At 46.6% G+C, this 25,915-nt stretch overlaps 1 protein-coding gene across 1 annotated transcript in view; it reads left to right on the forward strand.

The window, feature by feature from the left end:
- CACNA1E (calcium voltage-gated channel subunit alpha1 E) overlaps positions 1-25,915 on the forward strand; it is a 327,543-nt gene that overhangs the window by 230,304 nt on the left and 71,324 nt on the right. The window contains exons 22-24 of the mRNA XM_088673714.1: positions 4,000-4,129; positions 8,486-8,545; positions 12,087-12,193. Coding sequence (XP_088529840.1) covers positions 4,000-4,129; positions 8,486-8,545; positions 12,087-12,193 — 297 coding nt within the window. The remainder of the gene's footprint in view (positions 1-3,999; positions 4,130-8,485; positions 8,546-12,086; positions 12,194-25,915) is intronic.

Consider the following 25,915-nt stretch of genomic DNA (forward strand, 5'->3'; position numbering starts at 1 on the left):
CAAAAAAATCTGTTTTTTCAGCTAGGAACAGCTGGAAAAATGGGGATTTCCCGGGGAAAACGCGAGACTTGGCAGCTATGTAAGGTTTCCCCACAGAAAGTTCCAAGACCCATCATCGGCTGAGTGGCCTATGAGACTTTTGTGAGTGAAATGGGAACAGTGAGCTGGTTTGTTATCTAGGTGGGAGATCTAAGTTTGAATCACCTTGGTGTGCAAAATGTCATTGTCCTGCCCCCCCCCCAAATAATAATAATCCAGCATTGTTTCTGTCATATTCCAGTGTTACGGCCAAGTTCCAGAATGGATGCTATTTTGAAAGGTAGATAGAGCACATGCAGCAGGCAGGAAGCCTAAGGTCCCATGGCTGACATCTCCCGTTAAAAGGGTCAGGTTGTGGGTGATATGAAAGGCCCAAGAGAGACCACGGGTTAGTTGCTGCCAGTCAAAGTAGACAGTACAGGACTCAGTGGACCCCTTATGGGTCGGGTTCGTATAATGAAAGGAAAGGAATCGCCCTTCTTCCCAAGGTGTCAGGGTGTGAACTAGCAAAGCCTAGCAGGACAGCTTGCTCTATGGTCTTAACCCTTTTATGCCTTAATTAGAGCTGAGCATTTTGGTTATACAAGGCTATATCCATAGCAGCTTCCTCTATTCCCTTCTGTGAATAATATAGAACACCTCCACCCATTGGACAACTGATCTTTTAAATTGTTTTTTTTTTTATTAAAAGCATTGTGATATTACGGTGTTATACCACTGTTACACCATACTACAAAACTTAACATTATAACCTTATGGTGTTGTAGCACTATACCTCTCTTTCATTAAAAACAAAACAAAATCAGCAACGATGTTTTAGCACTAAAAGACTGGTTAAAATAAAATAAATGTGGTCATGAAATGGCACTCGGAGCAAAGGGCACCTAGTGAATGTGTGCTGAGCTTCAGATGGCCTCAGCGTTACACCTTCTGGTGTGGACAGAACCTAATACAGAGCAAAAGTGAATGTTCCCGATAGTGGGCAAAATGGCTTCAGATCTACCTGTAGCTCACAGTAGAAGAGCAATGATTTGTGTGAAAGCAAATTCACTTTCCAGCCTAACCTCTGAACTAAATGAAATGAAATGTTTGCATTTTAATTGGATTCAACCCTACTGAAATCGGTGGAACAGAAGCTGCCAATCTCAGCTGCCAAAGTTGCTGTGATTGTGTTCCCTTCTCTCTGCTTAGCCTGCCTTACAAGGTTGTCGCGTTGATAAAATGTGACATCACCATGCATTCCCCCGAGGAAAGGTTGAGCGTTCGAATGACACATAGCTGCCAAGTCTCCCGTATTCCCCGGGAAACCCCCGTTTTTCTAGCTGTTCTCAGCTGAAAAAACGATTCCCCCCCCCCGGTTTATTCTGGCGCGGCAGCCATTTTAGAACTGGGCGGAGCATGCTCAGAAGTGAATTTTGATGCAGCTCTGCCCAGTTCCAAAATGGCTGCAGTGTGACTTCTGGCGTGGCGGCCATTTTGGAACTGGGCAAAGCAGCATCAAAAGTTGCTTCTGAGCATGCTCCGCCCAGTTCCAAAATGGCGGTAGCGCTACTTCCGGTCTGCTACTTCCGGTCCGGTCCCTTATTTCTCCCACTGGAACTTGGTAGGTATGAGAATGACAACGTAGACATTGCAATCATCCCTGCGATGAGTCACATGGGAAACGAAAGCTTCCCCATGTTGAGTGGAAGGGTCTGAAGTGGGGTTGTAGATTTGTTTGGTTGAACGCGCTTGCAGTCCTCAACACAACTGGGAACACAGGATGACCAGAGATCCCTCTTGCTAGAGGGACTGTAAGTGTATTAAACCAAACATGCTTACACTCCCCCTTCAGGTCTTTCTGCTCCTTGCAGGAGTGGCAGGGCTGAAGGTGGCAGGTCCAGCACACACGCAACCCAGGGATAGGCTTTAACAACACTCGGAAAGCGGTTTTGTTTTGTTTTTGTGAACATATTAGTGGCAAGCAAAAGGGAAGATACCATGGCTGTATTGGACAACCTGATTTGTGCTGTTGGGGGGGGGGGTCTTGCAAAGCAAAACGCTGCAGGATCCACCTAGCTAGCTCCACCCTACAAAATTCAACATGAAGCCAAGTGCTCCAGCTTACCCAGATTCCTGGTTGTGCAGTTTGCAGGCTTCTAGGTGGCGCTGTGGGCTAAACCACTGAGCCTAGGGCTTGCTGATCAGAAGGTCGCCGGTTCGAATCCCTGTGACGGGGTGAGCTCCCGTTGCTTGGTCCCAGCTCCTGCCAACCTAGCAGTTCGAAAGCACGTCAAAATGCAAGTAGATAAATAGGAACCGCTATAGCGGGAAGGTAAACGGCGTTTCCATGTGCTGCTCTGGTTCTCCAGAAGCGGCTTTGTCATGCTGGCCACATGACCTGGAAGCTGTACGCCGGCTCCCTTGGCCAATAATGCGAGATGAGCGCGCAACCCCAGAGTCGGTCACGACTGGACCTAATGGTCAGGGGTCCCTTTACCTTTACCTTTAAGAAAAGATATAGTTGGAACTGGAGCCAAATGAAATGCGTTTAAGTAGTGCTGGCAGAATGTAGTGCGTAGCCGTAGAAGCTGGGAAGTTTGCTAGTTCAAACCTTACTTCAGCAATGATACCAAGGTTCGGCAAACCATATTGTCATTCTCTCTTGGCTATCTGACCAGCCTCTGCGGGAATGCTTGCATTGGAGACCAGGCCCAGGCTGAAATTTTCCTTCATCAGCTGGTACAATTACAGTGGTACCTTGGTTCCCAAACTTAATCTGTTCCGGAAGTCTGCTCCAAAACCAAGGCGCATTTTCCAATAGGAAGGAATGCAAAATGGATTAATCCGTTCCAGACTTTTAAAAACAACCCCGAAAACAGCAATTTAACAGGAATTTTACTATCTAATGAGACCATTGAGCCATAAAATGAAAAGCAATAAGCAATGTACTTATAAATAAATAAGAGAATATTGTAGATGATAAAAGAAAATTAAAAAAAAAATCTTACGTGCAATGATTATAGTCACTGTTTGGACGGGGGGCTTTTATCCATTTCTGAAGTCACAATCAATCAATCAGTAGCTAAACTGGGTTCCACACAAAAACGAAGTCACAAGCCACAGTCACAAGTCAGTCCCATAAAACGAGGGACAAGTCACAGCCCAAAAAAACGGAAAAAGCCGCACAAACAACAATGTAAAAAATAGCAAAAACAACAGCTCCAGAAGGAGCGTCTCCACCCCCATTGTTTAGCCCGGACACTGAGATCCAGCACCGAGGGCCTTCTGGCGGTTCCCTCACTGTGAGAAGCAAAGCTACAGGGAACCAGGCAGAGGGCCTTTTCGGTAGTGGCGCCCGCCCTGTGGAACACCCTCCCATCAGAGGTCAAGGAGATAAACAGCTCTGTATTGTGTGGGTGCTCGGGACTCAACAGCTGACAGACTCAACAGGAAGCCTCTGATTAGCAGCAGGGGACTCAATTTACAAATGGAACACACTCGACAGGAAGCGAAACATGTTCTGCTTCCCGGCAAAGTTCACAAAGCAGAACACCTACTTCCGGGTTTGCAGCGTTCTGTTTCCAAGTTCTTCATAAACTAAGCTGTTCTAAAACCAAGGTACCACTGTATATTTATCGCTAAGACTGCTCCTCCCATCAGGTTGTCCACGGACACTATATTAACACAATTAACAATTAAATTAATGCATATTTTTTTAGTCTGTTGCAGGTATTGATTCGAACCCTGGGAGGAGGGGACTATAATGTTTTCCCTCTTGCAGTGGTGCTAATTCTGTTTGCCTCAGCAGGAATTGGCGCCGATGAGAAAACGCATGTGAAATACTCTAAATGCTTTGAAATGCTCTATGAATGCCAAGCGCACTGGTATAAGTTGGGAGGGCTTTAAAGGATCGGAACTGTGTGTGAGAGATCGCTCGCCATCCATCGCACTGACCGTTCTGTGCTCTTTCCCTGACAGAATCCGAAGAGTCTGCCATTACATCGTCAACCTGCGCTATTTTGAGATGTGCATCCTTCTGGTGATTGCAGCCAGCAGCATTGCCTTGGCAGCGGAGGACCCTGTCTTGACCAACTCGGAGAGGAATAAAGTGATTACCCCGTTGTTGCTTTTCTGACAATGGTTGCCCCACCATGAGAGATGGCGACTAACAGATTGAGGTTGAATCCTGACAAGACAGAAGTACTGTTTTTGGGGGACAGGGGGCGGGCGGGTGTGGGGGACTCCCTGGTCCTGAATGGGATAACTGTGCCCTTGAAGGACCAGGTGCACAGCCTGGGAGTCATTTTGGACTCACAGCTGTCCATGGAGGCACAGGTCGATTCTGTGTCCAGGGCGGCTGTCTATCAGCTCCATCTGGTACGCAGGCTGAGACCCTACCTGCCCGCAGACTGTCTCCACAGAGTGGTGCATGCTCTAGTTATCTCCCGCTTGGACTACTGCAATGCGCTCTACGTGGGGCTACCTTTGAAGGTGAGCCGGAAACTGCAATTAATCCAGAATGCGGCAGCTAGACTGGTGACTGGGAGTGGCCGTCGAGACCACATAACACCGGTCCTAAGAGACCTACATTGGCTCCCAGTACGTTTCTGAGCACAATTCAAAGTGTTGGTGCTGACCTTTAAAGCCCTAAATGGCCTTGGTCCTGTGTACCTGAAGAAGCGTCTCCACCCCCATCGTTTAGCCTGGACACTGAGATCCAGCACCGAGGGCCTTCTGGCGGTTCCCTCACTGTGAGAAGCAAAGCTACAGGGAACTAGGCAGAGGGCCTTCTCGGTAGTGGCGCCCGCCCTGTGGAACGCCCTCCCATCGGAGGTCAAGGAGATAAACAACTACCTGATATTTAGAAAACACCTAAAGGCAGCCCTATTTTAAGAATGTATGCTTTTATTTAAAATGCACCCTGGGTTATTTGTGGGGCCTGCCTGGTGTTTTTACATGAGTAGAATGTGTGCTTTTATTTAAAATGCACTCTGGGTTATTTGTGGGGCATAGGAATTCATTCATTCCCCCCCCCAAAAAAAATATAGTCCAGCCCCCCACAAGGTCTGAGGGACAGTGGACCGGCCCCCTGCTGAAAAAGTTTGCTGACCCCTGCTTTATAGGGACAGGTAGCTGATCTTGATCTTACACACCAATTCAATACCACCCTGGACTCTTTTGGAGTGGACTTGGTCCACAGCCAGCAGAGGTTTGAGTCGTCGTTCCCTCTGACCAAAACAGAGATTAAGTGTGGAGATAAAAACAGATTTTTTTTTTGTGAGCTGCCCAGAGAACACCGGGCAGCACATTTTTAATGGCCAATAGTAGAAGAGTGTCAGCTGTGGCATTTGTAGTTGTCAGACTTGGCTCCTGCTCCTTGGATGACAGAATGAGGCAAAAGCAGAGGTGAAACAAGGGGAAGACTGGGTTGAACAAGGACACACCACAGCCTATTGTTAGAAGGAGGCTTCCTTGGTTGGTGTAGCTTTTCTCCTGGTAGTTGCTCCCTTTTGATGGCTGTATACAGGATGGGCTGCATTCTGACTCTTAATCCTCACATTGGAGAAGTCATGAAGAACTTCCTGACAGTAAGAGCTGTTCGGCAGTGGAATTTGCTACCAAGGAGTGTGGTGGAGTCTCCTTCTTTGGAGGTCTTTAAGCAGAGGCTTGACAGGCATATGATGGTGTTTCCTGCTTGGCAGGGGGTTGGACTGGATGGCCCTTGTGGTCTCTTCCAACTCTATGATTCTATGAATAAATTCTTAACTAAAACTAAGTTGTCTTAAGCAGCAGAGCAGGGACAGGAAGAGAGGCAAAGGAAGAAAAGTCAGTGGTACCTGGGAACCCTGAGAGTTAAAGATGGGGTGAGGGGTGGCTGTGCATCTTATTTTAACTTCCACTCCCGCAGGAGTTTGCATCTTCCGACTTTACTGTGCTTTAAACATTGAAAAGGAGCATTTGTCCCACTGAGGCTGATTAATGCTCGGCCTCAGCTTCCCATCTCCAATCCGATGAATAGTTTTCTCTGGTCCCAGAGGCGGGTAATTAGTTAGCCATTGTGCGTAGCAAATTAGCTGGGAGGGGGGGAAATGATACTTGCAGCGCTGGAGCTTTCATGTCGGAATCGGGGAGTCAGTCATAGCAGTGCTGGGTCCTGAAGCAGAGACTTCCGTGGGTCATCTGTGCCTAGTCACAAGGAGAACCGTATATAGCTTGTCTCCGCTTGGTGACAAGTGGGCCTAGAAGAATAGGCATGTTGTGCGCGGGGGCTATGCTTTTGGCTGTTCCAAGTGGCGCTTTTGTAAACGCTCTGCAGTGATTGCTGTGGTGGGTGGGTGTCGGAGGGAAAGCCAGGGCGTAGGTGGCAATGGGCATAATTTAAGCTCAGGGCAAAGAGGCAGGGAAAAGGCAAGCGGACCAGATGAGAGGCAGCAAGGGAAGCAAAGGGTTTAAGGAGGGCCACGGGCAGCAGAGCCCAGGACAAGGAAAAGCAGGACACATAATAATAATAATAATAATAATAATAATAATAATAATAATAATAAATTTTTATTTATACCCCGCCCTCCCCAGTCAAAACCGGGCTCAGGGCGGCTCACACCAATAAAATTACAATAAAACATAAAAAAGCAATTAATTAAAATACAGATTAAAATACAGTATGAAAATGCAGCCTCATTTTAAGTAGTCCATAAATCCAAGCCACGAGGGAGGAAAACACAGGGGTCAGACTAAGTCCAGCCCAAAGGCCAGGCGGAACATTCCCTGTCTTGCAGGCCCTGCGGAAAGATGTCAAATCCAGCAGGGCCCTGGTGTCCTGTGTGGGAGTGTTCCACCAATTCGGGGCCAATACTGTAAAGGCCCTGGCCCTAGTTGAGGCCAATCTAGCCACCTTATGGCTCGGGATCTCCAGAATATTGTTGTTTGTGGACCTTAAGGTCCTCCGTGGGGCATACCAGGAGAGGCGGTCCCATAGGTACGAGGGTCCCAAGCCGCATAGGGCTTTAAAGGTCAAAACCAGCACCTTAAACCTGATCCTGTACTCCACCAGGAGCCAGTGCAGCTGGTAAAGCACTGGATGAATGCGATCCCGTGGCCGGGACCCCGTAAGGAGCCTCACCGCAGCATTCTGCACCCGCGGCATAAAGAGGCATAAAGCATTGGCAGCCAATGAGGGTTGCCAGCTTTCAAACCAGCTTCTGCAGCTGCCCCTTTGATGGCATGCAGCAGCCAGCCTTTGATGACGCTTAGCTCCGTGACGTTGGCCAGCTTCACTTAACGGCAGAAGTAGAGAATCTGGTGTCCTCCAGAAGTCCTCCCACCATCCCTGGCTGTTGCCCATGCTGGCTGCTTCCCCATCCTCATTCCTCATATTTCTCTGCATATTGATGATGGAAGAAAGAGGCTGGGTCCATTCTGGCATTTTCCTGCTTCCTCTGATAGGGGCTGTTAGGAAGGTGGAGCCAGGGATGCCCCAGGGCACTTGCTTTTCATGGCAGGGTGGGGCCAAGGAGTTATCATTATCATGAATCATTATTAATTAAACTGACAGGCTGTTCTACCGGCCTGCATTTATTTTATTCCTCCTTTGGTGCAAGAATCAGGGCTGTTCTTCGTTCGCATTATTTTTTATAGACACATCATATTTTAGGAGCTTTGCCTATAATAAAATGATTATATATGCATGCAATATGACAGTGTTTGCCCATATCTCCTGTGGAGGCAAAAGAAGGAGGAGGGCCTGAATCTGTTTAAACCAACCTTGCCTTCTGTTTCTCGAAAATATATCTCTGCTTCTGGAGGCAGCAAAAAGCTACATCCAGAATAATTGCAAAAGAAAGAACTTAGAATGGAGAAGTTGTTTCATGCTGCACTATTCAGTTTGATGTGACCCACTTCATTTTTTAAAAAAAAGGAATTTATTGTTGATGATTAAGGAGCAGTAATGGCCAACAGATGTTAGTAGTGTTTGCGTGTTCAGACTCAGAGACCTCCCCCCTAAATAAAGACACATTTGACTCAAATTTAATTTGGGTTTTTGGCAGAATTTAGGCCACAACTTTATTGATTACAGAAAAGTGAGTGGTTGCATAGGCTCTGGTTCGACTAGCTGCCTACCGGTACACCCTTGCAGGTAGCGCTGACCCAGAGCTCCATCATAGGTCAGCCAAGGGTGAACACCTGAGGTGGGTGAAAAGCCCGGGAACAGACTCTGTTCACTGCCCAGATGCTCCCCTGGACTCAGGCATGGGCAGAACCCCTTCTTGGGGGTTGACCAAACCAAGTTGAGTCCCTGGATTCCTTTAACGGAATACCCTTCACATAGGGATGGTGAGACCATTCTCCCATCCCTATCACCTGAACTAGTTGTCGAGTCCTTCGTAAGTCGAGGTACCACTGTTCTTAAATATGTGAGTGTTTTCATCAGAAATATATTCTGCAACTTCTCTTCTTCTCTTTGCAGGTCCTGAGATACTTTGACTATGTTTTCACTGGCGTCTTTACCTTTGAGATGGTTATCAAGGTAAGAAACAAGGGAAAGAATCATGAAATCAATGGAAAGATGGTAGGTTTGATATTCCTACAGAGTGCTTTGCCATCATTCCTTTGCGTGGCAACGCATCCCCACCTCCCTGCCCTTTGGACCACTCAAATTCCAAGAATAAAAGGGCATGCCTACTAGCGTTTGGGTAAAATCAGGCCACAACTACAGATGTAAGAGGTTTGGTGATGTAAAAATTTGGGATTTGTCTTTTGCTGCCCAACTCCCCATGGGACTCTGAGTCCCCTAAGTCCATGATTGGTCAAAGAAGAATGGATGGAGGCAGGATCCAGTGGAAAGCAAGGCAGATACTTATTTTTCTGTTGCAACAGACTTCCCTCTCCTGCTTCCAAGGAGGGAGAGACCCTGAGCAAAAGTGTGCAGGAACCTTTAAAGGCTTTGGACATTGCCCATCCCCCTTAGCCAAAGACCACCCCAGAATCACCATACATCCCTTATAGGAGGCGGGTCTACAGCAGAAATCCTGTCTGCCAGGATACCTGATAATGGTCGCTGGTTGCATTACCTGGGCAGCCTGGCCATTCTTTGGTGATGGTTAATACTTTAGTTCCTGAATCCAGGTCACAGGCTCACCCTAAAGGTAAAGGTAAAGGGGCCCCTGACCATCAGGTCCAGTCGTGTCCAACTCTGGGGTTGCGGCGCTCATCTCGCTCTATAGGCTGAGGGAGCCGGCGTTTGTCTGCAGACAACTTCCGGGTCATGTGCCCAACATGACAAAGCTGCTTCTGGCGAACCAGAGCAGCGCACGGAAACACCGTTTACCTTCCCGCCAGAGCGGTCCCTATTTATCTACTTGCACTTTGATGTGCTTCCGAACTGCTAGGTTGGCAGGAGCTGGGACCGAGCAACGGGAGCTCACCCCGTTGCAGGGATTCGAACCGCCGACCTTCTGATCAGCAAGCCCTAGACTCTGTGGTTTAACCCACAGTGCCACCTGGGTCCCTGGCTCACCCTATTCATACACAAATACGCCCTTAAGACAGGATTTGCAAGCAAAAATACAATGGGAAGGCTTTCCCCATTTGCCTCCCTGACTGCAGAGGAATATTTGAGGTCATTGGGAGAGTCAAAATGGTTTCAGGATTGCTCTCCCATGCTATTTCAGACACATGGTTTATATATTTAGATATGTGTGCATTTGTGGATATTTATTCTACATTTGAGACCTTAAAATTCTTATAACAGGAGGGAAGAATTGGCTGCAGTGCACACTTATATGCAGTGGCCTCCCTTATATGCCAAGGAGTGGGCTGGGCTTGACACCACCTTATGAGGAAGACCCATGAACTTCTGCTGCTGCGTCACCTTTCAAACTATTTGTGCCCACATGCAAACACACACACACACACACACACACACACACTCACACACTCACACACTCACTCCAAGTCTTTTCTTCTGATTCCTTGATATGCTGGAGTCCAGTTCATGAAATTCCTCTACAAGCTGGTGAGGGAATGGGGAAGGAAGTAGAAGGGGCAAAACCGATGAGTTTTCTAGTAAAAAATAAATAAATCCAAGAATAATCTCACTTTCTCAGCACTTGCTGAGTCTGCCAAAATTAGGCATGGCAAGAGAAGTTGTGGGTGTGAGTTGTTGGTGCGATCTCGGTTTACAGTGACAAGTTCTGTGACTTCCTCTTTGTGGGTGATGAGCGTTGGCCTCAGTGGAAGAGAATGTGAAATGGTTTCTCGAGTAGAAAGAGAAAATTGAATACACCCCCCCCACACACACACACTTTTCTCTCTCTCTCTCTCTCTCTCCTTAAAGCAGAACCTTTTGCTCATCTCTGTCATGTTGCAAATGTCACTCCCACAGAGCAGAGCTTCTAAAATTAGGCACCAGATTGGCAGTTGGGAATCTAAATTGGCATTCTGGTTTTCATAAGCTCTTAGTGGGACCGAGGCTTATCTAAATCAGGGCCCTGTGATGAAGCAAGGCCCTTTCCCCTGCTCGGGCACACCATCGAAAGGTGTATTTTGTATGACATGACTGGCCTGAGGAAGGAAACTCAAGGCCCCTCTGCATTGCAAAACTGGCCAGCTGGTTGCTTAAAGGGAAGCTTGCAAGCAAGTCTCCCTTTCCCTTTGCCAATCAGTGAGTGGTGTTCTGAGCCATGCTTCCTCTGAACAGGAGAGATTCCGTTTAGCTATTACGTCTCATAGCTGTTGATAAATGTCCCCCCCCCCAATAAATTCATCCAGTCCTTTTTAAAAATAAGGTCACAGAAGCTAGTGGCTATATCGTCAGCCAGGTGATTCCTTGTACCCAGACCTGGTGGTAGCACCAGTGGTGCAGGAAGAGGTGTGCGGGGGGGAGCGCACCGCTCCCGGCAGCGCGATCCTGTTGGGGTGCCATCGTGGCTGCTTCCCCACCCCCATGCTGGTTGCCATGCCCCCACAGGCAGTGTTAAACACCCCCAGGACGCCTGCCAGCCCCGCCCCTGCCTGCTCTCCGCGCCCCGGTGCCGGAGCATGAAGCTCTGCCACTGGGTAGCACATGGCACCCCATTTGTGTGTATGTTTCTGTAGCACATGACACTGAAGTGGGACACAGCAGACAAGACGGCTGAATCCACCATATTCATTGACTCTGGTGCCTCAACAAATACTATGTAGGTGCCCAGAAATGAAGCAAACTGGCCTTGTGCAGCTCTTCTCAGCAGCAGGGAGGGAAGACTGGGTGGCTGGAGCTCCACTGCTGCAGCCTTTGGTACTGCCACCCACCCCTTTCTCCGCCCCCCCTGTCTTCTACCCCCTCTACCTCTGATATGCTCACTTTGGGGACTGGGTAGGAGAGGGGCTCTGGTTAGGGGGCCTGGAGAGAGCGCCTCACTTGGAGTCCCCTCAGACCTGGCCTTGGCCCTGCCACAATTCAGTCCAGGGTTTTTCTGGACAGGGTGGGCTCTGAGCACTACTCAATCATTGCTTCTGTTGAAAGCTACAAGCAAAATTACCATTGACTTTCTACACTCTCAAGAGGATTGCACATTTTGTGTCTACTGTGTTGCGTCTGCACCAGTGACATAGCTGCCTGTGGAGCTTGGACCACGTCCACTCTGGCCCTTGGGATGGGCGCCATTTTGTGGATCTGGCTGTTTGCTCGAGTCAAGGTTTAAATCAATGTTAAAAGACTCTTCTGACTAGATGTAATATTGCAGCTTTAATAAAATCATGGTATATAAAACAAAAGAGGGGCATAGCATTGTAAAGCCATCATGCTACAATAGTAATTTTCTGCTTAATAAAACGGTGACTTCTCTTTAGAATGTGGTTCTGTGCTGACGAGCTCCTGTTGGAGATTGCATCATTATTGATGGCTAGACAACTATGCTATTTTGTGACTTTTAAAATGGTTCGTTTTGATTATTCGAAGACTATGTGCTCTTCCATTTTACTGATCAGATGCAGAAGCTGTCGTGTAGCAGCACATTTAGTTTACAAAAGTGGCACTTTCCCGTTCCAATGGCTTTATGACTCAGTTGCTTCCACCTTTTCCGCAGATGATAGATCAGGGATTAATCCTGCAAGACGGCTCCTATTTCCGAGATCTCTGGAACATCCTGGACTTCATTGTGGTGGTTGGAGCCTTGATGGCCTTTGCCTTGGCGTAAGTTCCTGCACTTCTAGAGCTTTCCCTGTTAGCGTTCAGACTGTCACCTTTCCAATAGCTCTCGCACAGCTCAGGACTGTGCTGCCAGTGAAACTCTGGCCCAGACACTCCCCAGGTTGGTATCCATGCTCTGTCAATCCAGTGAATGCCTTTGCCTCTGTCACCTGCTTGAGATTTATTTGTGAGGGGGTGGGGGCTGTTTGCAATGATGCAAGGACATTGCAGGAAGGTGGGAGGGGAGGAAATGACACACCCAAAAATGCAATCTGGAAAGTGAAGGGCTAACCCAGGCTGCCCCCAGATTGTTGTGGTTTGCCCCTAGAACATGTGCAATAGAAATAAAGAACAGCCAGACATACATAAGCTGGCCCCATGGTCATGAACTCCTCACCCCCTTCCATTCTCTCAGGCATCTACCCACCCACCCACCCACCCATCCATCCGTCCCCTACCCAACCCAACTCATGAATTCACCCAGGGGCGGCTTGCCCATTGGCCCTAGTGGTGCGGGGCGCCCCAGCAAGTGGGGGAGCTGCGCAGCGGCCTCCGTTCCCCTCCTCCTGGACGCCCATCAGCCGCACCGCTCGGAGGAGAGAGGTAAACAAGCAGAGCAGGGGTACTAGGACCCTGCTCCGCTCTGCAGCGGAGCTTTCCTTTTTTTAAAAAAAAGAGTGGGGGGCGCCCGAGGGATCTGCACCAGGGCGCCCGATGACCTTAAGACGCTACTGCATTCACCCTACAGCACAAGAAAGCTATCCCATCTAAGAGTGCCCAATCTTACATTTTGACATATTTCAAATTTGGTAATATATTCCATTGATTCAATATCAACATGTTTATGATTTTGGCTTCACTGGCCAAGCAGGTAAGACTCCGCCCTGAAAACCCTACAAGTACTTTTTTGTTGATTCAGCCGGTTCTTTTTCTCGGGGCACATGTACACGGGAAGCTTGAAACTTCACGTTACATAGAATCGTAGAGTCGGATGCGACCACGGAGTCATCTGGTCCCCTGTAATCCTTTTGCCCAGTGTGGGGCTCAAACCCACAACCCTGTCTCGTGCTCTACCAACTGAGCTATCGAGGAACCCCGAAGGAATGGCGCTTTCTGAGAGCTCTGAGTCCTGCATTAGGATCCCTACCTGCCCCTCTAGAAACACAGCACTTTGGATAACTTGGGTGAAAACAAACTAGTTTGGGTCTGTAGTGAGGACACATTTCTTCATTACACTGTATATGTAATAGAACACTGGGTCTTGGGTTGCTTTGCTTTGCTTTGTAAAGAATAGCCGTTTCAGGAAAGGGCAATTTGGAGCAAAGCAGTAGCTGGGTGCTGAAGCCCTGAGCCCAGGGCCAGCTCTAGTTAGACTCCTGGTGGCGCGGTGCGCCAGGGCGCTGGGCTGGTAGGTGGGGTGCTGCGCGGCAAAGCCGCGCGGAAACCATGCTGCACCCTGCGAGGGCGGGGGCGCCGGAGCAATCTCTGCCCCTCAGCGCCAGGGCGCCCGACCTGCTCGGGACTGCCCTGCCTTAGCCCAGTTTCTCCTCCAAATTCTCCTCCTCACCCACCAGTCCCTTTTCTGTCCATTATGAGCAACACTATGTTTGGTCCATGCTGCCAGTGCCTGCAGTCTGAACCACTGGTTGATCAGGGCAGTTACTTACTGGGCTTCCTTGTATTCAGGTTGCATAAGCCTGCCCAAAATCATCTTCCATACAAAGCGCCATTGCATATCTGTCCCTTAGGGCTCATGATTAGTGTTTTGTGTTTTTACTAATTAGCTGCCAGGCAGCTGCTCTGGAGATCAGGGAGCTGCAGCCAGCCAGCCAGCCACCCCTTATGAGTCTAACTGTATGGAACATGTGTTTGCAAGTGTATGTTTGATGTGTTCACTCTTCACATTTCTAGGTGTGCTCTTAATTCTAGGGGGGGGGTAGTACAGGGGTGCCTCGCTAGACGAATTTAATTCGTTCCACAGGTCTATTCTTATAACGAAAAATTCGTCTAGCGAATCCCATAGGAATGCATTGCATTTTTTTGAATTTTTTTTTTGCCCATAGGAACGCATTAATTGAATTTCAATGCATTCCTATGGGAAACCGCGATTCGCTAGACGAATTTTTCGTAAAACGAATTCGTCTAGCGAGGCAACCTCCGCTAGAAAAATCCTTTCTTTAAGTGAAAATTTCGTCTTACAGGGCGTTCGTTAAGCGAGGCACCACTGTAATGTTGGCAAATGGAATCAAGGCAAGGGGGGAAAGGGGGGGGTTCTGGGATGGCAGAAGGAATGGAATGTCAGGATAGCAAGGTTGGGAGATGGGATTTCTCCTCTTCTCAGATGCCAATCTTCTTCCTACAGTCTCCTTGTTCCTTTGCTCTCTGGCGATGGCCCATTTCCTGATCTTTTCTGTTTTCTTTCCATCTGTCTATCGATCTGGCTTTTGACTGTACATCCTGGCCCTTACAGGAATGCTTTGGGGTAATTATACTTTTTTTGTTTCTCTTTTGGGGAGTACGGAGTGAGGGAAACATGGCTTGAATGGAAGAACCTGGTTTGCTTATGCCTGTTATGTTCCTATCCATTTACATAGCCGCCTTTTTCATTTGAGAAAAAGTGCTTTGTCCTGTCAGGGCTATCAGAAAGTGCTTTGTAACTGCCATTCAGACTCATTCAGAGAACTCATTCTAGGGCAGGCTCTGATTTCGATTTGTGCTTTCTGGGGACCACATATGAAATATGAAGCTTTGTTTGTGCCAAAAAACCAAAACCCACACTTCCATTAGCACTGGAGAATTGTTCAGCCAATATCAGCCTTGTAACAGCATCTTACTTCAAGTGGTCCTTGTAAAAGATTTGTAAATGTCCAACTCCTGCAATTTTTCACAAACCTTCATACCCAGAATTTTCAAAGCCACTTCACTGAGATATGTGGGTAACTATTAGTCTCAAAGCTGCTTGGGAAAGGAAGAACCAGATGAGGAATGACTTTGTGTCTGTGCTGCAGAGGCAAAAGGATCTTTGAATCATTATTTACTAGCATGGCCAATGGATAAAAAGATCAGCTTGAAGGTAGACTGGTTGATAGACTCATTTCAAGAACGGCACTTTGGCCTTTATGGAAGAAAAGCTATTCTTGTAATTATTGGGAGCGGTTATTGTGTTTGCATATAATACGACAGCTTTTGCCCACCTGGTTGGTAATTTTAGAGCCAAAGTTCTGAAAAGTAACAGCGTTTTTTTGTCAACAGTATGGCATACCCTGTGACATTTCTCCAGAGAAAATAGGGACGTCCCATTCCATAATGATAATTTTACTATTTACACCCCACATATCTCACTGGGTTGCCCCAGTCACTCTGGGCAGCTTCCAACATACATAAAAACAGGCACATACTTCCATATATGGTGGGAATGTCCCAAAATCCAACTCTTCTGAACAGCAATTGTACAAGAAATATGCAAAATAACTAAACAAGTATTAGAAGTCACCCCAGAACTGGCCCTACTAAACATCTTCCGAGGAAATTATGCCCACTCACATCACAAAGAGCTCATAACCCACTTACTCTCAGAAGCATCACAGCCAGACACTGGAGAGACCTGTCAGGAGTAAGCGTAGACCAATGGTATCTAATAATATGGGAAACAGCTTTATTAGAAAAAACAGACCAATAAACTGAAACTGACACGGGGCAAAGAGAAGAAGATTACCCTTGACCACATGCATAGCCCAACAAGACAAGAACAAGAATCCTCTGACAGCATACAAATCAATCTGGCTAACCTAATCCAACACACACACACACACACACACACACACACACACACACACACACACCTCACTCACACACAAAACAAATCTCACTACTGCCAACCAAAGACAGCCAACCACACCCTAGGCCAGGCACGTCCAACAGGTAGATTATGATCTACCAGTAGATCACTGGATGTCTGTGGTAGATCACTGCTACCGTAGATCAATGGCACCCCTAAAAAAAGCTCACCCAAAATTTTCCTCCTCCCTAAAAAAAACTGAACAACTATGACCTGAAGCCCTAAACAAAAATGGGCCTCCCTCCCTCCTAAAAGAAGCTCAACAAGTTTGACCTAAACCCCCCAAAACAGGGCTTCCCTTCCTTAAAAAAACTCAGCAGCTTTGACCTGAACCCCCCAAAAGGGGGTAGATCACTCCCAGTTTTAAACTCTGTGAGTAGATCACAGTCTCTTGGGAGTTGGCCACCCCTGCCCTAGGCCACCCAAACCTCTCTCACCATCAAGGAAATACCACAAGTGAATAGTAAGAGAACCCATACAAGTAATGCTGACATAAAACCCCACACATACACCAAGTAGAAGAATAGAAGCTTAACCACCCGACCCCACCCCACTCACCATTTCCCCTCTTTTTTCTTCCTAATTGTTTAACCTTTTTACACCTACTGCCCACTAATGCATCTTTCTTGATGGTAAAATCTCCTTACCACCCACCAGTGCTCGATGGAAGGAGGATTCAGCTTGTGCCGTAGAACCCCCTACCGTCCACCTAGAATCCTGAAACGCCCACTAGTGGGCGGTAGGGACCAGCTTGACAAGCCCTGGTTTAAACCAATTCATGAACCAAGAACTTAAACATTGGCCACCAACAATGAAACATATGTTGTAAATAATTTTTCCACATTCATCATGCTATTTTTGTGATATACAAATGACATGAGAAACCTAGGTACAGTCATACCTCGGTTTACAACCGCCTCGGTTTACAACCGCCTCGGTTTACAAACACCGTGGACCCATCTGGAACGGATTAATTCACTTTCCATTACTTTCAATGAGAAAGTTCGCTTCAGGTTAAGTACGCTTCAGTTTAAGTACAGACTTCCAGAACCAATTACACTCATAGTTCGGGTTAAGTACGCTTCAGGTTGAGTATTCCACGGACCCGTCTGGAACGGATTCATCTACTTTCCATTACTTTCAATGGGAAAGTTCGCTTCAGGTTAAGTACGCTTCAGTTTAAGTACAGACTTCCGGAACCAATTGTGGTTGTAAACCGAGGTACCACTGTATACTTATTTGTATAACATTATTCTTGTTTATAAAACCCAATAAAAATTTATTAAAAATAATGAAACATCAAATACTAAAAAAAAAAGTCTTCCCTATACAGGAAGGGGGTTCGGGAGTCAGATAACTCTATGCCCTCCAACATTTCTCCAATGAAAAGAGGGACATCCTAAGGAAAAGTGGGATATTTTGGGATCAAATCAGAAACCGGGATGGCTTCTCTAAATCAGGGACATCCCTGGGAAATAGGGACGCTTGGAGGGCCTGATATAGAGAGATCCAATATTGGTCCTGCACAGGGGTGGGGAACCTTTGGCCCTGCAGATGGTGCTGAATGAAGATGCTCCCCATCCCTAGCCATTAAATTAGACCCTGCTTGCTGGAGAGCCAGAGGTTCCCCGCCTTTGCTCTAGCATATGGTTAGGCCTTCAGTGGGTGTCTGCTTCAGGCCACAGAGTTTGGGTACTGTTAATGGACAGCAAATTGTCAGTTGTTTTATGCGTAGCTTTTAAATTATTGGTTTGTTGCAGTGGGGTGAGACGGCAATTGGATTTAACACCGCAGCCAGTCATTCTCGCTCTATTTCCGTACACAGAAACCAGCACACGTCCAAAACAAATGGGAGGCAATTATTTTCTTTTATCTCGCTCCCTTTTGTGAACGAACGGAGGCGACTGGAAGTTGTAAGCCAGAGTAACTCTGTGAGCTGAAACTCAGGGGAAGAGACCTCCCTGCCCCCGGCAGTTTCGAACTCTGCAAAATCGAGAGCAGAGATTACACACTGCTCTTCTTCCCACTCTTCCTGATACCTGAGCTGGGTTTTGAGTCTGTAGCTCATTTTCCGATGTTGTTTAAAAGCCGCCATTAAGAAGACAGAATGTTTTTGTTCTCCGTTTCTATAAAGAATAGAGATGAGATTGCAGGGAGGTTAAGTATTCGGAGAAACATTGTGAGTCAAACTAGACAATAAGGCAATTTTGCCAAAAAAAAGAGCTGTACTGGAAATTCACTGGAAATTTGTAATACGGTAGTTGCTTCTCGTTTTATAATTTAAAGACACAGGAGCACTCCTGAAAAGCTGTTTCCATATCTGAATAACCTTTTGTTTTGTTTTTTAATTCTATGGGTGCGACTGAAGTTTGCTGGCTTATTGGTCAGAGGTGTCGCCTGTTTCTTTAGAAAGCTCACAATGACAGCAGCTCCTCCTGTCTCAATGTCCGTCTTTCCCTTATGACTTCTGCAGCAAGAAGAACTAGTGTGTTAAAATGGGCATAGCTGCCATGTCTCCTGTATTCACCGGGAAATCCCTGTTTTTCCAGCTGGGGACACCTGGCTTACTGTTTTTTGTTTTTCCCCAGTTTATTCTGGCGCGACGGCCATTTTGGAACTGGGTGGAGCATGCTCAGAAGTGACTTTTGATGCTGCTCTGCCCAGTTCCAAAATGGCTGCAGTGCGACTTCTGGCGCCGGGCCATTTTGGAACTGGGCAAAGCAGCATCAAAAGTCACTTCTGAGCATGCTCCGCCCAGTTCCAAAATGGCGACAGCGCTACTTCCGTTCTGCTACTTCCGGTCCAGTCCCTTATTTCTCAGGCCGGAACTTGGAAGGTATGTGATTTCTGCAGCAAGAAGAACTAGTGTGTTAAAATGGGTGTTTAGGGTTGCCCCCTTGTTTCATCCCACAACAGGCAGCAGAGACTAAGTTGTCCTGGAGCTTATAAAGAGAGAAGCGCTATCCGGGATTAATTACAATCTCAACAAAACACACTGGCACTTAAAAGTTGTGTGCCTTTAAATCCAAAGGGACTTTTCCGGAGAGCAGGGCGAATTTGCAGGAGTCCTCATGCATTTTTGCATGGAGCAGGGAATAGTTTGCCCCACCTGTCTTTAGGCATCTTGCCAAAGAATGATTCACCTCTTTTTATCTGCTCCGTGTCCAGCATTGAGTGATTTGCTACTGCTTTGACTGGTTTTATTCAATTGTGCTTCTGTAGTATTTTCCTTTTGCATCAATATTATGTTCCATCTGGTACACAGGCTGAGACCCTACCTGCCCGCGGACTGTCTCCCCAGAGTGGTGCATGCTCTAGTTATCTCTTGCTTGGACTACTGCAATGCACTCTACGTGGGGCTACCTTTGAAGGTGACCCTGAAACTACAACTAATCCAGAATGTGGCAGCTAGACTGGTGACTTGGGGGGGGGGAGTGTGCCAAGACCATATAATACCGGTCCTGAAAGACCTACATTGGCTCCCAGTATGTTTCCAAGCACAATTCAAAGTGTTGACCTTTAAAGCCCTAAACGGCCTCGGCCCTGTATACCTGAAGGAGCGTCTCCACCTCCATCACTCTGCCCGGACACTGAGGTCCAGCGCCGAGGGCCTTCTGGCGGTTCCCTCACTGTGAGAAGCAAAGCTCCAGGGAACCAGGCAGAGGGCTTTCTCAGTAGTGGCGCCCACCCTGTGGAATGCCATCCCATCAGAGGTCAAAGAGATAAACAACTACCTGACATTTAGAAAACATCTGAAGGCAGCCCTGTTTAGGGAAGTTTTTAATGTGTGACATTTTAATGTATTTTAATCTTTGTTGGAAGCCGCCCAGAGTGGCTGGGGAAACCCAGCCAGATGGGCGGGGTACAAATAATAATTTATTGCTATTTATTATTATTATTATTGCGGGACCCAGGTGGCGCTGTGGGTTAAACCACTGAGCCTAGGGCTTGCTGATCAGAAGGTCAGCGGTTCGAATCCCTGTGACAGGGTGAGCTCCCGTTGCTCGGTCCCAGCTCCTGTCAACCTAGCAGTTCGAAAGCACATCAAAATGCAAGTACAGTAGATAAATAGGAACCGCTACAGCGGGAAGGTAAACGGCGTTTCCGTGTGCTGCTCTGGTTCACCAGAAGTGGCTTTGTCATGCTGGCCACATGACCTGGAAGCTATACGCCGGCTCCCTCGGCCAATAATGCGAGATGAGCGCGCAACCCCAGAGTCGGTCACGACTGGACCTAATGGTCAGGGGTCCCTTTACCTTTATTATTATTATTATTATACCTCTAGGCCAAAAAGCAGTATGTAAATAGACCATAATATAAAACATATCCAGGTCACAGTGTGATCTGGAGAGGAGGCTAAGCAGAAATTTGCACTTTCCTCCGAGACCAATCAATATAGCAGGCTCTCCAATCGAAGTTGCAACCAACTTCAATCAAGAGACGTTATAAGCTAGGCTAAAAATATCACTGGGGCTATCTCACTGTATTATGTAACTAGCCCAGTTTAAGGCTGAGGTGAGGATTGCTCATAACCACAAGGGTTGTGCGTTGCATTTCAAAGGGCCTAGAGATCTTCCAGTAGATCCCAATCTACCTTCTCCCCATCCCTGCGTAGAAGAATTCCCTAATGATTGTGCCTAGAGAAGAAGGTCTTTGGCCAACCAAATCTTTTTACAGAAAAAATTGTTCTGGAAGAAGGCAGGGAAGGAGAGTTAGGACCTGGTTGTCATCCGAAAAGCAAGCTGTGTGTAAGGTAAAGTTTTTTTGTTTTGTTTTTACTACTGGACAAGTGGTGAAACAGAAAATTGCCCTAACAGATGTGTAGGGAGGCCTCTTCTATTTAGCATACTAAAGGATCACCTGGAGGTGAGAATTGCTTTGATGAATGCTGGAAAGGATGCCAAATATGAATGTGGAGGAAGAAAACTGTGGAAAAGTTACAGATGAACCTTGCATGCCAAGGTCACTTGAGCAGTAAAAGCAGCGGGTGACACCAGGCACTGATAAGTGTAATGCGCAATGGGGGGAAAATAGCATTAATTATAATTCTAATTATACATTGTACAGTGTTAGATCTGAAACTAGCTGTTACCACTCAGGAATGCAATCTTAAAAGTACACTGAAAACGCCGGGAGAGCATATTGCTGCAGTTTAATGTTAATAATCTCTCGATAAATCCAGTTCCCTCCCGGCATGGTGCTGATTCCAGGGTAAAGTGCCATTCTGACGGGGCCCTGCCCACGGGGTCGGGATCATTTTAAACATTCTTCTACCTAGGGAAGAGCAGCTTGTAGAGAAGCAGCCCCCGAGTGGCTGGAAAGGGTATCTGGAGGGAAGCTCTGGAACAAAAGACCCTGATAAATAATAATACAAAAATGGCGACACCTGCACAGGCAGTATGGCCATTGGCTTCCCACTGTGCTTGCTCAGTATAAGCATTTGCATAACTATTCTTAAAGGTAAAGGTACCCCTAACCTTTAGGTCCAGTTGCACACGACTCTGGGTTTGTGGCGCTCATCTCGCTTTACTGGCCGAAGGAGCCAGTGTTTGTCCACAGACAGCTTCTGGGTCATGTGGCCAGCAGGACTAAGCCACTTCTAGCGAACCAGAGCAGCGCATGGATACGCCGTTTACCTTCCCGCCAGAGTGGTACCTATTTATCTACTTGCACTTTGACGTGCTTTCGAACTGCTAGGTGGGCAGGAGCTGGGACCAAACAACGGGAGCTCACCCTGTCGTGGGGATTCGAACCGCCGACCTTCTGATAGGCAAGTCCTAGGCTCTGTGGTTTAGACCACCTTATTTGATTAAGGCTGCAATCCTGCACCTACTTAAAAGGTAAAGGGACCCCTGACCATTAGGTCCAGTCGCAGACGACTCTGGGGTTGCGGTGCTCATCTCGCTTTACTGGCCAAGGAAGCCGGCATAGAGCTTCTGGGTCATGTGGCCAGCATGAATAAGCCTCTTCTGGTGAACTAGACTTAAAAGGTAAAGGTAAAGGGACCCCTGACCATTAGGTCCAGTCGTGACCGACTCTGGGGTTGCGCGCTCATCTCGCATTATTGGCCGAGGGAGCCAGCGTATAGCTTCCAGGTCATGTGGCCAGCATGACAAAGCCCCTTCTGGCAAACCAGAGCAGCACATGGAAACGCCGTTTACCTTCCCGCTAAAGCGGTTCCTATTTATCTACTTGCACTTTGACGTGCTTTCGAACTGCTAGGTTAGCAGGAGCTGGGACCAAGCAACGGGAGCTCACCCTGTCACAGGGATTTGAACCGCCGACCTTCTGATCAGCAAGCCCTAGGCTCAGTGGTTTAACCCACAGCGCCACTAGACTTGCCTGCTAGCAAATCCCACTCTCTTGCCCACCCCCAAATATACTACTTCTTAATTGTATTTCACTATCAATATACTTCTTCTTAATAGTATTTCAGTTCAACAATTACTTTGATAAAATAGATATTTCGTTATGTGCAAATGGCTTTAGATGCCTATTAGGTCCATAAATTACCATATCATATATTCAACACGAAAAAACGGTGACAATTTGTTGTTGACAAAGGACAGCTGGACATTTAAAGGGCCCCATTACCTTCACTAGCTTAGGGCCTCATCAAACCTAAATCCAGCCCTGCACTGAATAGCTATTATTATTATTATTGATAAAAAATGGTATGTCGCCATTCATCCGATGATCGGAGGGCAGTTCACAGCATAAAACCACAAAATGAGGTCGCAAAATACATCGTAAAACAAACAAACAAACCAATAACCCACCTCCCACAAACTCATTCAAAGGGTGGCCAAAGGCCTGGATACAGATAGGATTGTACTGCACATTACCTGCCTTTTCACCCAGTTGGTCAATGCATTTAAATATATATAGCCCATTTCCTAAAACTCACTATGCATGCCTTTTTCAAGATACTGTGGGAAGTATGTGTGGGCACGCCCAAGGGAGCTTTGGCCAGGAGCCTCTCCATTGGGCGTTCTCTATCCCACCTGGTGAACCACCTTTGAAACAGAGCAGCCTTCCCAAGATGCCTTGTGGCATCGTACAGAGGAAACCTTCTGCTTACAGCAGAAAAGCTCTGAGTGATGTGTGGCAAGAGGTTGGATGATTTCCTATCAGTTCTATCCATCTTCCTTCAAGAGAATTTGAAGTTCTAATTCAGGCATCCCCAAACTGTGGCCCTCCAGATGTTTTGGCCTACAACTCCCATGATCCCTAGCTAGCAGGACCAGTGGTCAGGGATGATGGGGATTGTAGTCCAAAACATCTGGAGGGCTGAGGTTTGGGGATGCCTGTTCTAATTCTTCTTCTTTTCAAACTCCTTAGTAATGCTGAGGTCCCCCCCCCCAATATTTTAACTTCTTTTTTTAAAGATCTACAGTATTTAATGCATACTGAGTTTTTGAGATTGTCAAGTCCTTTATAATAATGTTATGTTTGATTTAAAAACATGTATCTTCCTGGATATCCCCAAGCTATTGCATCCACCTAAAGTAGTTATTTGGATCCCAGTTGATAGAATGAATCTTCTACCAGAGAATGGTCTGAAGGCATGAGACTACTATCTTGCAGAAATCAGGCAGGTCTCTGAGAAGTGCCTAGATGGGTCACAGCTTAGGAACTGCAAATACACCATAATCATAGCTGCCAAGTCTCCCGCTGAAAAATGCGGGATCAGCAGCAGCGCGGCACCGGAAGTCGCTTCTACACATGTCTGGACATGCGTAGAAGCGACTTCCGGTGCCGCTCTGCCCGATTTCCGGTGCCCAGACATGTGCTGAGCGGCCCCCGAAATGGAGCGTCTGGCAGGTAGGAAACCCAGGGCATTTCCGGGATTTTTTTTCCATTCGGGAGAACAACAAGAAACGGATTAAAATCCGGGGGTTTCCTGCTTAAAATGGGAGACTTGGCAGCTATGACCATAATGGGTTACATAATGGAAGAAGGGCAGGATATAAATGCAATAATAAGGAAATAATTTTTTTAAAAAAATATACTTTTCAGCCTTCATTATATTAACTCAGAACTAATAAAGCCTCAAAAGTTCTTTTAACTCACATACTCAGTTATAAAAACAAACTGATTAAATATGTCATCCAGCAATTAACTACTGAAGGTTTAGGTAATTAATCTCTCAATTGAACAAATTAAAGCTTGCAACCCTACTTTATAAGGGTTTTTTGTTTTTGTATTTGTATACGAGTATTAATCTTCTTGTACATACATATGTCCTGTGTTGAGGTCAGGGACCTCTGCAACGTGGACTGTCATGAGAGCCAGAAATTCTCAAACAGAAAATTATGAACATATAACATCTGCAAACACAGTCCAGCAGGTCATGGAAAGGATGAGTCAATGTAAACCCAATGTTCGTTCAAGAGCTTTGAACATGGAGTGTGTGGAGCACGTTTTAATGAATGTTAGGCTAGTTAGCATTATGGTTATGTCTGTTTTTGCTAGATCGGTTATTGTACTTCCTTTACAAAAAGAGTGTGTAATTGTAACAGGATCCTTCAGAGATTTTCAAGGATACTCGATAAAGGGCTTGGTTCTTTCACAGACCTCATATGCTTTGTTTTATTAGCTCAGAACTAGTTCAAAATACAAAGCTCAGATCTCTTGCATAATTCTCTCTCCCTCTCTCTCTAAATTTTAATTTGTCAGCATTATGCTCTGGTTTGCATAGGAGTTGCCTCTCCTGGATATTTGATTTTTCTGAGTGCCCTGAGTCTACTGTATCCCCATTTGGGCATGCTATTGTGTTCTTCATCTGACTCAGCCCTAATCCCTCTCCCTCACTCCTGCTCAGGGTGAGGGAACTACAACTGTGCTTGCTCGGTGGGAGGTGGGAAAATGTGGGCTTGCCAGCCTCATATAACCAACATTGTTAGTTCGTTATTGCATCAATGCATGAAGGAGTTAATGCCATAGAGTAAAATGTCCTGCCAGGCTTATTTCTCGGGTTCCTATACCAAAGGTTTAGGAACTTTTAGCACTTTGTAACTAGGCTGCATTTTACTGCTTGTGCAACTTTTTTGATGTATGGAAAGGCGCATGAATCTGACCTTTGGAGAGTTTGCGAGTAAACCCTTTTTAAAACTTACCAAACATGTGGTCTTTTCCTATGCTAGGGAAAGAGGGAAACTTTGGAATGAACTATTAAAGGGGACAATTTTTGAATGTCTTTATAAATTAATTGGATGAAGGAATTGAGGGGATGCTCATCAAATTTGCAGATGACACGAAACTGGGAGGGGTAGCTAATGCTGCAGAAGACAGAATCAGAATTCAAAATGACCTTAGCAGATTGGAGAACTGGGCCCAGGCTAACAGAATGAATTTCAATAGGGACAAATCTAAGGTTCTACACTTAGACAGGAAAAACCAGATGCACAAATATAGGATGGGGGACATCTGGCTTACTAGTAGTACATGTGTAAAGGATCTAGGGGTCTTGGTGGACCACAAGCTTAACATGAGTCAACAGTGTGATGCAGCAGCAGCAAAAAAAGAGCCAATGCTATTCTAGGCTGCATCAACAAAAGTAGAGTGTCCAGATCAAGGGAAGTAAGAGTACCACTCTATTCTGCCTTGGTCAGACCACACCTGGAATACTGTGTCCAATTGTGGGCACCACAATTTAAGAAAGATGTTGACAACCTGGAATGTGTGCAGAGGACGGTGACCAAGATGACCAAGGTTCTGGATATTAAGCCTTATGAGGAGCGCTTGAAGGAGCTGGGTATGTTTAGCCTGGGAAAGAGGAGAGTGAGAGGAGATATGATAGCCATCTTCAAACATCTAAAGGGCTGTCATGTTTGGAGGAGGGAGCATGATTTTTTTTCTCCTGCTTTGGAAGGTAGGACTTGAAC

The sequence above is a fragment of the Zootoca vivipara genome, chromosome 7 (genome assembly GCF_965207765.1).
Source record: "Zootoca vivipara chromosome 7, rZooViv2.hap1.1, whole genome shotgun sequence".
In the NCBI taxonomy this organism is placed as follows: Eukaryota; Metazoa; Chordata; class Lepidosauria; order Squamata; family Lacertidae; genus Zootoca; species Zootoca vivipara.